Source organism: Ixodes scapularis, unplaced genomic scaffold, assembly GCF_016920785.2.
Source record: "Ixodes scapularis isolate PalLabHiFi unplaced genomic scaffold, ASM1692078v2 ptg000822l_1__unscaffolded, whole genome shotgun sequence".
NCBI lineage: Eukaryota > Metazoa > Arthropoda > Arachnida > Ixodida > Ixodidae > Ixodes > Ixodes scapularis.
This window is the reverse complement of record NW_024610043.1, coordinates 474,830-486,596: the sequence shown is the minus strand read 5'-3', so window position 1 is coordinate 486,596 and position 11,767 is coordinate 474,830. Positions and strand designations below refer to the sequence as shown.

Below are 11,767 nucleotides of genomic sequence, written 5' to 3'. Positions count from 1 at the left end.
CGAAGATCAGTGAGTTTGGGATTAAGTATGTTTATCAACGGAAATAAGGAAATAAAAGTAATGTCAGCTTGTCAATATTGGCCGTGATGCTTCAAGAATAGAGTTATTATAATGTACGCTAGAGGTTCAACTGGCGCTAGTCTCTATGCGGCTTCCGGGAGGCAAATTGAAGCAGACAGCAACCAGTCTACTTTTGCGGTGCTCCTATGCATTCCTATGGAAAAACGCGCGTGCATTTTGCCTCTTCGCCGGAAAACAACATGCACAAGTTTTGTTATTTCTGTCGTACCGAATAGTATGTAGCTTTATTGGTATTGTGAAAGTGTAATCGCTTTAGTTACAGCATTTTTCTTTACCGCTGAACGATGTTAAACTTCGCTATATTTCAGGCCCAAACCTCTGTTCCGTGGCAGGTATGTAAACTGGAGCGACGATTCTAAGCAAAATAACGATCGAAAGGAATGCAGAGTGTGTTCAAGCTTCGCTAGCATTCCGGTGGCGCTTATATATTGCTAATGCGCCCGTCCTGTCATTATATGAAAATGACTCCGTCGTGCGCATCTGTACGATCGGTTAAAAAACATTTGAACATAAAAAATAAAGTACGTTGGCCACAAAAGGCGTCTTTTTATTATTTCCTATGTCGGGCAGCTTTTATCGGGCACCTGTTCTCTGGCTTCCCCTATTTGCAAAGATTTGGAGCGTGCGGGTGATGCTTTGAACCCAGAACAGGCATCTTCGCACATGAGTAGAAGGAATAAAGCAGTACTTATTTAATGGAAATCGGACTATATTACGTGGCTTTCAATTTATTTTGATCGATCTGCATACACAAGGAGTTACTTATCAAGTGTTACTGCGAAGTTCTTGCCGTCTCTTTTGGTTTTCCAGATGTCCTTCGTTCGTTCGGCACGTATATCCCCGATGCTAGAAGGCGCCGACGCCGTGTTCGCGCTAACAGTGTCCGACAGTGCACCATAAATACACGTACGAAGCGGTTTTAGCACCGTTTTTCAGGCCACGAATTTAAAATAAAAACGCCGTAAGTGAACAATTATTTTGTCTGCGTGACTGAGAAATGTTCCAATGTGCCTAGTACGTACGAATTATTCGTGATATTTGCCCTTATAATCGAGCGCAGAGAGAAATTGCACTCGCTTTTTCCCATAGAAATGCATTACCGGAAGTCAATTTCGGACTGGTTGCTGTCTGCTTCAATTTGCAGCAGCACATTAGCGCCAGTTGAACCTCTAGCGTACATTATAACAACTCTATGGCTTCAAGAACGCAAGGGCACTAAACTTGACATCGTCGATTTGAACACGCACCATCAAATTTGTCGTTCACAGCTGATAATCCTGACTCCATCGTCAAAGGTATCAACTATAAAATGATGTCACTGAACGCGCCCGCACACTATATACGTGTCCTGGCCATACCTCGGCGAAGTCACTCACGAACTCGCTCACTCACACTCACTCACGCTCACCGCGTCATGGTGAAGGGCTGTGAATGACTTCGTGAACTCGGACGAAGTCGTGAGGTGAAGGGGATGTGACTTCGTGAACGCGGAAGGAGTCGTGATGTGAATGGGCGTGACTCCGTGAACGCGAAAGAACCCGTGATGTGAAGGGGATGTGACTTCGTGAACGCGGAAGGAGTCGTGATTTGAATGGGCGTGACTCCGTGAACTCGGAAGAAGCCGTGATGTGAAGTGGATGTGACTTCGTGAACGCGGAACGAGTCGTGACGCGAAGGGGAGTGACTTCATGAACTCGGAAGGAGCCGTGATGTGACGGGGAGTGACCTCGTGAACTCGGACGCACCCGTGATGCATTAGTGAAGGACTTCGTGACTCTGGTTTATACGTGATGTGATGGTCAATGAATTCGTGAACTGAATTTGTGATGTGATGGGGACTGAGTTCGTGAACTGGGAGTCAGGACTCGGGAGATGTCGGTATGGATTTGCTTGCGTGTGCGTACTCTTCGCGACTGATAGCCGACTTGACATTTGGAAGTGTCTGCAGCATGTTGGTGCCCTTACACGCACAAACATGCTGTGGCGGTTAGTATAGAGTGCAGACGGAGCAGAAACTTGGAAGCAACTTCTGTTAGAGCCCAGAACGAGATCTGTAAGGGTGGTCTGGTAACGTTTGGGGGAAGCAACTGCAGGAGGCGTTTGCTTTGGAGGACTTTGAGAGAGGATGTGACATTTTGCGTGTGCGACTGTGCGCGGCTTAAGCGCGAAATCGGAAATGGGGAGGGGACTGTGTATAGACCCTTCCCGAAATTGTTTCCGGCAACTGTGAGACGCCTGTTTTGGCGGTCTTGTGAAGTACGACAGGCAACGCTGGTTTGGGGGGGAGCGGCCATTGATATGGCGTCCGTTGTAGTCGCTGGTCCTAGTTCTGCTGCTACCAGCCTCGTATGGACTAATAGTTTAAGCAAGATCTCGCAGGACTTCAAAACCGACAAGGTTAACGAGTACTACGCCGCCCGGAAAACGAGCGACCGTAACCGGCGGCGTAGTTACAAGTTCGTAACGGAAAGTTACCTTGAGCCATCGTCGCTGGAAACGACATGTCTTAATGGGTGAGTTGACGATTCCACATTAGCGATCGCTGGTCGTTAAGTAGCCTAAGGTTATTCTCTTTTAACGCCCGCATATTGCGTACGCAGGAATGCGACCGCCGTCGTTGTGCGAGGGCGGTGCTACCGAAGCCAAAGGAAGACCGGTAAGCCGTACAGCGTGTCGACAACGATCGCTGCGGACGGCTCTATTTCGGAGTGCAGCTGCCAGTGCGCCGCAAAAGAAGGCCTTTGTAACCACGCCTTAGCCCTTCTGAGGCTAATCGTGCTCCTTAAGGGGCAGGGGTACACGGAAGCACCTCCCGAGGTGACGTGCACGGAGCTGCCGCAGCAGTGGCGTCGGCCCCGTGGTTCGCAAATCTGTGCTGCCAGCGTCGCGGAACTGGATTGGAGAAGTGCACGGGAAGGAGGACCTTCAAAAGCACAGGGGTCAAGGCTGTACGACGCCAGAAAACGACCAAGAGACCTGGCAGGCATGCAGCAGGCCATGCATCGCCTGGGAAATGACCTCGGCAACCTCGGGGACTCCCCTTTTGCCAAACACCTGCGGACTGTGCAGGTACTGGGCACAGCGTCGATGTTTGGACAAGTCCCCGAGGGCAGCCCCATCTCCTACCAGCAACCACTCACGCCACACGGGTTTATGGTGCATGTCAGCCCGAACATTGCTCCCTGTGGCAGAGATGCCTCAAGCACTGCACTGCCCAGCTGGCCAGTGCTTTTCCCCCTGTCGGACACTTTCGGGCCTGGTGCACGGGGCCTCAGTGATGCTGAAAGGTCACTTTTTAAGGTATTGTTCTAGCTTGCTTTATCGTCACATACCATATTCAGTGATCAAAGAGTATAATACGGTTCATGCCTTGGTGGGTACTGAAATGAATTAGTACATATGAAATAGAGATATTTCACAATCTAATGGGAAAATTTGCATCAGTGAGTACCTTCAATGAGACCATTAACAATAGCTGAAAGTAAGGGTCATGGTAGTTTTCATGACCTATCCACTTTTCACCAGACAGTCCCTGCACATTCCTAACCGCAAGTTACTGTATGTGTTTTCGTTTCTATTGATTTTATTTTTGTTTTTTAGTGTCAAACAGAAATCCCGCAAATTTCTTTCAAAACCTTGGGTTGTGTACGTAACCTCAAAACACAGTGTCACAAAAAAGAAATGGCAGAGAACAAGCTGCCATAGGAGGTGTGAGACAAGATGGTGGCGCCGCCGTGTCTTGGCGGAGCTATCTAACAGGACGGCTGGCTGCAAGAGCGGGTAGCGATCCCATTGCGTACACGGTGAGCGGAACACCGAAATGTCGAAAACGAGGTTTTGCTTCGTGAGTTGTGCACATTATTACAAACATTTTTTTGCCCAGAACGAAGGTTTTTAGTTTTTCGTCACATAAAATACTTCAAAGACGGGCAGTACTGCAGAAATGGGGAACAACTGAATCGTGCGTCAGCATTCCTCGGCTCAGCCGCTAGTACTAAAGCCTCTGGATTCCTGTGTAGCTCCCGATTAGTATCCGATGAAGCTGCTTCATGCCAAACAAACAAAAGCCATGTGGCATGCACCAGTGGAGGACCACCTTTTCTTTTGTAAGGGCACCAGGGCCGGCTTGCTAGAATCAGCGTCTCAGCTGAGACTGGGTGAAAGAAAGCACTGCCAAAGCCAGCGCACGAGCTGAGCGGAACTCAAGTCCCGTCTCAAGACGCTCGCGCGCCCCAGCCTTTGCAGTGCTTTCCTTCGCCCAGTCTCAGCTGAGACACTGTTCTAGCAAGCCGGCCCAGGTCACCTCGGTTCCAACCTGCTGACCGGGGACCGCTTGTCTATCGTCTTGCCTCGAGGCCACGAAGGTAGCTATCAAAAAGGCAGGGACTGCTTCTGGTCAGCCCTGGGAAAAGTAACCCAGCACGAGCCTCGAGGAGTAGGGTGGATCTATACCAGAGGGACGTTTATCGAAGCACCCTATCGAGGAGCAGTTTGGATGCCGCCTCCGATCTCTTTTGTAGTCACTGCAGTAGCACATTGACACTAACCATTTTGCAGAAGCGATGAGACTTGAAAACACGGAGCCACTAATTCGCACGCAGGCGAAAAACGTGCAAACTCAAGAAGCTACCTCATCTTTATGTCCAGTTTCTCATACATTACTGCGTCGACAGCGAATGAGAAGCGACCAATTAAAATGGGAACGAAAACTACTTACGTTCAATATTGTAATCACAAGGATCCATGAATTTGTCATGTGGTAACTGTTGAGCTGTCGGATGCACAACCAATTTGTAGAAGCATGTTTCGGCGAACCACTTTGCATCAGACTCACCGAAAACACACAGAGATAAGCAGAGAAGCACGCAGTAAGTCGTGGACAAGCAATCTACTTACGTTATGTTTGTAATCAAGCACTGACTCGCTCCTGAATATGTAGTAGCTGTCGAGCTGTCGCCGGACGCGCAACCAATTTCTAAAAGCATGTTCTGGTAAACCAGCGTGCCGCAAACTCATCATTCAAAAACGGAAACAGATAAACAAAGGAACACGACGGAGTGAAGGGGGCTCCAACTCAATCCAGGAGATGCAGCGCTGAATGCAGATAGGTTTTTGAATGCCAAGGAGATGCTTTGACACACACTGAGGACCTTGAGTGGGAAGACTTGTGCTGCAAGTCGTGGATGGAGCATGTGCATACTACAAGGTGGGAATGGGAGTAACTCGGTGCTCATCCACTCCGCTGGTTTGGCTCCCGCAGTGCAACGCCGATGCAACCATTGGCGGTGAAGCGGCGCGTCCTCTTAGGTGCCACACGCTTCCTATAAATATCTTTTAATCCCCCTTACTACAAATCTCCAATATATCTAATAAACAAAAAAAAATTCTCCTTGCTTAACTGACCTCCGAATTTCTGCTTGAGTCTAACCATCTCATAGAAATCAAGGAGCACATGGTGTCTTAGCCCCGGTACAGAGGCTCCCGACTATATCCAGCCTTCAGTTGCCCATTATCTTGCCTTTGTCCACTTAGGAGCTGGTTCTCACTCCGGACCAAGCACGCCAGCTTGAGAAGAACAGCCGGCAGCAGTCAAAGAGCGCTACATGGAAGGCTGCTCGCACCAACAGACTCACAGCGTCCACCTTTGGAGCAGTCCTGATTAGAGAATCGTGGACTGATGTCGGGCTTCGGAACCTCACTGAAGAGAAGGACTTGTCTCGAGTCAGGGCAGTCAAGTGAGTGCTTAACTTTTCTATGCAATGTAACTCTTTTAGAAGGTACATTACCCAGATATTTTGGTCTTCCTCAGAGGAGAGTAGCTTGGCTATGCATGCATGCAAAAATTCTCGCATTGAATCAAAGCTTTTATTTGGTTCGTTCAGTAGCAGCTTCCTCGATTCCAAAGGAGCGTCTACTGAGTGATCCAAACGGCAGATGGAGCTCTCAAACGGTGACTCTAGATATCAATGTTGATGTTCGAAGCTATTAAGCTGTACCAGGGCCTGCAAAAACACTGCAACCGGCAGAGTGCAAAACCTACCAACTTGTCGATCAACAGAGCGGAGATTAACACTAACGGTCCTATAGACTAATTCATGTTCACAAACAAACCAAAGCGCCCCTAGCGGATGCCACCGGTGCCGCACATGCGCAGTGGAGTGTGAGCAAGAAGCATGCCGTCCCATAAACAAACCATTTGCTATATAAGGTTGTCGGTGTCAGTGTGAGTCCCCATGCTGTTTCTCAAGCGTTGGAATTGTTGATTCTACGTCTTCCTGGCAATGTCTGACTACTTGACGGCCTCAGTGAAATTACCGAGGCTCATTACACTGCAAAACTTTGCATGAATATTGCGACATGCGGCGATTCATTCTGTGTGGACGCCGCCGACTGTAATGTATGCCTTGGAGTGCCACTTACTTGACCAAGATAGAGCATGCTGCTTTGTCGCCACAAATCATTTGTCCGAATGCCTGCGAAACCGTGACACCGTTCGGCATATCCAACGCTGCGGCGCCTGACAACTGCACGCAGCGGCGCGCAGTTGTCAGCACTTGGAAAAGGCTGTTTGCAACTGACAACCGCTTAGCAGATAGATTAAGAAGGAATACCATAAGCACATACATAGGTTGCATTGACGTCACGTCGCATATTTTTGGCCTCCATGTAAGAGGAGGAGAGGGAAGCTGCTTTTGTAAGAATTTTGAGTGACGGGCTAATCTTCTATAATTTTCTGGGGGGAGAATAGCGACGACTGTGCAAATCCGGGAGGCACAAAAGGGAGCCCTGATAAGAGCGGAGCTTCTTCTTGCCCTCCTCTCTGGTGATCATCGTAGCACCCTTTGAATGACGTCACGTGCAACCAATGTATACAAGCCGCGACTCTGGGCCACCGGCGCGTGCGAAGGGCTCGCGCCGCAACGCACAGTTGTCAGGCGCCGCAGCGTTGCATGTGCGTCAGCTTCGCAAACATTCGGACAAATGATTCGCGGCAGCAAAGCGGCGTGCTGTATGTTGGTCAAGTAAGCGGCACTCGAAGGCATACACTACAGTGCAAGTCAACGAAGCAAGTGCGGGCGGCCAAATCACAGCGCACTCGGCTCTCGCGTCGCGATTGTTGATTCAGAGCTCCGCCTAGCCCTATGACATGTGCGCGGGTATTCTTAAACGGCTCGTCTCGACTGCGCGTGGGTCAAATTGAACCAAAATGAACAGCTAACAGCGCGACAGGAATCGGTAGCAACGGCGAGGGACAGCTTCTCTCACAATTCCTCGCGTGCGGGCCGGGGTGCTTGGGGGATTTTGCAAAAGGTCTATTCAGTGCACATTGTTTATTTGCAATGTCAATTCATGTTGTCATGGCAAGCGAAATGACCCGAAGAAAGACGACAGAAGCTGACGGTACCTTGCCGGCTCTCCTTCGTAATCGCTGTCTAGGCTTAAGTGACCCTGTGAAGGCTATCTTCAGCTCTTTAGGCCATCAGGGTAGGCACAAAAAGACATTGTAAAACCTTTGTCACACTTCAATGATTCACAATAAGGCTATGAAGGATCATGTGCAACATTTGACAAATATAAGTCACGTCTAAATAAAAATTGGCCTTGTCATTGCCTCCCCCACTCCTTCCGCATTTGCGACGCGGCAAATGCTTAAGCCTAACCGCAATGCGTTGACAAGAAAGGCACTCTCCCACAAGTTCACCTAACCTGATACACCACTGCAGTAAATCGTTGCCAAACTTGTTCATCTCGATTAAACGAGTTGCAGAACACATGCCCTCACTCGTCACGACCACAGTCTGCACGAGAATCCAGTCCGTTCAGTTTCGGCGCCTAGTTATGTTTGGTGTCCGGTTGCCTTTGGCGTCTCGTATGACATTTGGCATTTCATATAGCGTTCGGCATTTGTGCATCTGTCACACTTCCATGCCCTAATAGCCGAGAGGTCAACCTGCGAGCTGGTAGGATCATTTGGCAGTTCCGAAAACAAACAGTAGAATGTAGCCATCAAAGAGAGGATTAGCAGATGATCATAAAATGAAACATAAAGAGCCGTTGAATATTTTCCAAAACAGTCGGAACCCAGACCTGTAATGTTTTGTCCTGCCATCTTCTGTAACAGTGCTGGTCGTGCCCTTTGCCTATAATCTTTTTTTTTTTTTTATCTTTTTTCAGGGGAGCAGGGATTGTTTATTTTCTATTCTCTCTCTTGGGAGTGAAGATTCCTGATAACAGCATTTTTGCTGTACTTGTTTATTTCAGGCATGGTATCCCCCAGGAGCCCCATGCCGTGATGCACTATGAAAAGACTCTGCGGTCTCGTGGTCACCAGATCCAGACTACCTGCTGTGGCCTCATGGTGAACCCCTCTTCGCCATGGTTGGGAGCGTCCCCAGACAGGCGCGTTTTTGATCCAGCCGAGACACCTCCTCACGGGGTTGTCGAGGTCAAGTGCCCTTACACTATGTGGAACTGCGCCACTCCCGACTCTAAGAGCTTTTTTGTAGTAAAGGATGCCGCAGGTGTGTACAGGCTAAAGCGTGACCATAGCCATTACTACCAGCTATTGGGACAGATGGCCCTTTCTGGCGTTACCTGGGGAGATTTTGTGGTATATTGTCAGAACTTCTTGATCATAGAACGGATTCGATTTTGCCCTTCTAGTTGGATTAAGTGCAAGGAGGTGCTCGACAAGTTTTATTTTGAGACTCTACTACCCTATCAAGTGGGTAGGTCAGACCAGAGAGAACCTCGACCTGGTCAAGAGGGTGCTAGTTAAGTTACAAGAATAACTGACAGAAAGCAAAAAAAGTATGGTGCAGAATAGGCTATGCTTGCTACCGACAGAAGAAGCATTTATTAACGAAACTCGACGGTTGGAGAGCCTTTGGCCATGGCATAACTGTCCATGCAACCGTTGGGGCTTGTCGGCGATTGTTTACACTGCCAGTTGGGTACACGCCCCAACCTGCTTTGGTAATTTTTGGTACCTTTCTTAGTGTATTTCCGAGAACACTGTGTACTGTTGTCGAGACCATGAGGTTTCATTAATTTCGCATCGATTTAAACTACAAAAATATTGGACAGTAACTAAAAAGAATCTAATACAGGATAAGAGATTGTTCCAACTTGCAACATGGGCATTTATTGACAAACTATGACAGTTGCAGAGCCTTTCCTTATTGCATAACTGTCCAATCAACCGTTGGGGCTTGTCGGTGAATGTTTCCATTGCCAGTTGAGTACACGCCTCGACCTGCCTTGGTCATCTTTGCTACCTTTCTTAGTGTTTTTTTCGAGAACATTGTTTGTTTGTTATCGAGATCATGAGCGTTCATTCATTTCGCATCGATTTAGCCTACAAAAATATCGGACAGTAACTAAAAAAAAACTAATAGAGAATAAGAGTGTTCCAACTTGCAACACGGGCATTTAATGACAAGCTACGGCAGTTGCAGAGCCTTTCCCCTTTGCGTAACTGTCAGTGCAGCTGTTAGGCTTGTCGGCGAATGTTTGCACTGCCAGTTGGGTACACGCCTTGACCTGCCTTGGTCATTTTCCTTGCTTAGTTTATTTTCAAGAACACTGTTTGCACTGTTGTCGAGACCATGAGCCTTCATATTGTTTGCTTTGATCTTGTTTGATTTAGGGAACTGTTAGCAGTGTATAACGTAATGTGCACCAGCCCAGCTGTATAAATTTTGTGAATTATTAGCAGTGCAGCCTTTGTAAATAAAGTTATATAGGGAGGTATAAGTCTACCTCATTTTTTTTGTTTTGTTTAGTTGAAACTTGAAACGGCAGAGGAATAAAGCATGAAGGCACGCTGTTTCAGTGCATACCTTGCATTCAAATACTGTCTCTTTATTCATGACAAAAGACTATTCACAAAGTGGCAAAGCATTTACCTCACACTGACATTTACTTACTGAGGGTAGACAAATCACTGTAGAAAGAGGAGCTTTTTCTAAGAGAGCCAAATGCTTTAGTCATCGGAGGCTTTCATCAGAGGACTTTGGAAGTTGGTGAGAGCCACGCAAATCGCCCACATTTCGCTGACAACTGGAGCAAGTGAAATCTGAACCGGCCGGTCAAATATGTGGAAATTCTTAATCCTTTGAATTCGTCGTTCCACGTGAATGCGGAGAGAAGCGATCTGTTCTGTCTCCTTTACCTCTTCAGTCGTAACGTAACCTTTACGAAGGAATGGGGGTATATTCAGTCGAACATTGATTTTTTTCAGCATCTCCTCTATCCTAAAACCCTTATCAGCCATCACTGAGTCGCCGTCATCAAAGGGCAGCTTGAGGAAACCACTTTTTTCTACACATTCCTTGTCTGACATTGAACCAGTGAACAGCTCAGATATGAATGTTACTGTCCCATCGGGAGAAATGCCGATCAACCCCTTAAACTTGTTTGTAGATTTATATGGAGAAAAAGTAGCCGACTGCAGCACGAGCGAGCTGGAGGCTTCGCACTTTACCTCGGTTGCATCTAAGATGACCCTTGTCGTTGGGTAGCGATCTTTAAATGCAGGTGGCATTGCGTCATCCACAGCCTCCCTTGGCAGCCACAGGTGCAGCTGACCAAGGTGTAGATACACATAGCTTATCCACGTTATACACACCTTTGACACTGTAGCCTTAGAAACTCGAAAGCGGTAAGCAAGATCTCTTTCAAAGAGTCCAAGACGGAGGCGGACGAGTAGCAAAAAGAACTGCTCAGCGGGAGACAAAATCGAGCGCCTTCCGGCTTTTCTGGCTTTGTCACTGTAGGTGGTGGACCAAACTTTTACATTCTCGCCGTCCTCACCTGGGTCTAAGAACCTTAAAAGACGCATGAAGTGATCATGGCTTGGAAGGCCGGTGTAGAAGAGTACATCAGCTGGGCTGTCCTTAAAACAATCGATGCAAAATCTGCGACTTGATTTTGCCTCTAGTGTTTTACACTGTTGTAGCGCAAGCTCAAGCTCTCTTCGGCACTTACACAGCGCATGCTTAGTTTCTTTAAGTTCTGCTTCATGTTTCTCTAAAGAGCTACACTTGGCGAGAGCGGCCTGAAGCTCTGCTTGGGCATGATGCAGGGTGTCTTCTGCTTGTGTTAACTGGTCTTTGCACCTGTTCAGTTGAATCTGCAAGTTTTTGATAACCTGTGCTTGGGATGCAGCCTGTTCCTCCAGCCGTCGTAATTCAGTGATGGGCACCAACTCAACTATGGTGTAATCTGTAGGGAGGTTGGTGGCAAAAGTTTCAGTCCCGTCCATATCGGTGGCGTCGTCGGCCATCGAGGAGTCGCAGATTGCAACTGAGGCGGCGGTCGTGTTAGTGATGATTTCAGTGCCGTCTTCATTAACGGCGTTGTCAATGTCAGCGGCAGCGTTCACTGTGTTGTCGATCATGTCCCTTGTGTTCTCGTCGGGAGCACTCTCCTCAACGGAGACAGCGTAGCTGGTTTCGTTTTCGTCAGTGTCGACGGCGGCGTTCATTGTGTCATCGACCATCGTGTCCCCTCTGTTTTCGTCGGCAGAACTGCCCTCAACTGCGACATCATAGCTGGTTAGGTTTCCGTCGACACTTTCGTTAACGGTCGTGGCACTTGTTTTAGCTTCGCTGGCGACGCCGTCCGTGCTGGTGTAGTCTGTTGCACCTTTTTCCGCTGTGGGAATCTTGGGTGTCGGTGGCAT

At 48.1% G+C, this 11,767-nt stretch overlaps 3 protein-coding genes across 3 annotated transcripts; 2 read left to right on the top strand and 1 right to left on the bottom strand.

Moving 5' to 3' along the window:
- The first annotated feature begins 461 nt into the window (after positions 1 to 461).
- Positions 462 to 9,249, top strand: LOC121047280. The gene is made up of 3 exons (XM_040502400.2): positions 462 to 470; positions 5,617 to 5,816; positions 8,344 to 9,249. Exons 1-3 carry the CDS (start codon positions 462 to 464, stop codon positions 8,858 to 8,860), a joined length of 726 nt encoding a protein of 241 aa, XP_040358334.1. The 3' UTR covers positions 8,861 to 9,249.
- LOC115318953 lies at positions 2,380 to 3,393 on the top strand. Its single transcript, XM_040214073.1, has 2 exons — positions 2,380 to 2,594; positions 2,682 to 3,393. Exons 1-2 carry the CDS (start codon positions 2,380 to 2,382, stop codon positions 3,391 to 3,393), a joined length of 927 nt encoding a protein of 308 aa, XP_040070007.1.
- Positions 9,250 to 9,897: 648 nt separating the features above from the next.
- LOC121834232 lies at positions 9,898 to 11,767 on the bottom strand. The gene has a single exon (XM_042287986.1). It carries the CDS (start codon positions 11,765 to 11,767, stop codon positions 10,067 to 10,069), a length of 1,701 nt encoding a protein of 566 aa, XP_042143920.1. The 3' UTR covers positions 9,898 to 10,066.

What these genes read in the sequence shown, in the direction of transcription:
- LOC121834232 (XM_042287986.1), bottom strand. Translation starts at nt 11,767, where the DNA reads ATGCCACCGACACCCAAGATTCCCACAGCGGAAAAAGGTGCAACAGAC.
- LOC121047280 (XM_040502400.2), top strand. An exon ending in TCTCGAGTCAGGGCAGTCAA is followed by an intron (nt 5,817 to 8,343) that starts GTGAGTGCTTAA and finishes TGTTTATTTCAG; the next exon opens with GCATGGTATCCCCCAGGAGC.
- LOC115318953 (XM_040214073.1), top strand. Translation starts at nt 2,380, where the DNA reads ATGGCGTCCGTTGTAGTCGCTGGTCCTAGTTCTGCTGCTACCAGCCTC. An exon ending in GAAACGACATGTCTTAATGG is followed by an intron (nt 2,595 to 2,681) that starts GTGAGTTGACGA and finishes TTGCGTACGCAG; the next exon opens with GAATGCGACCGCCGTCGTTG.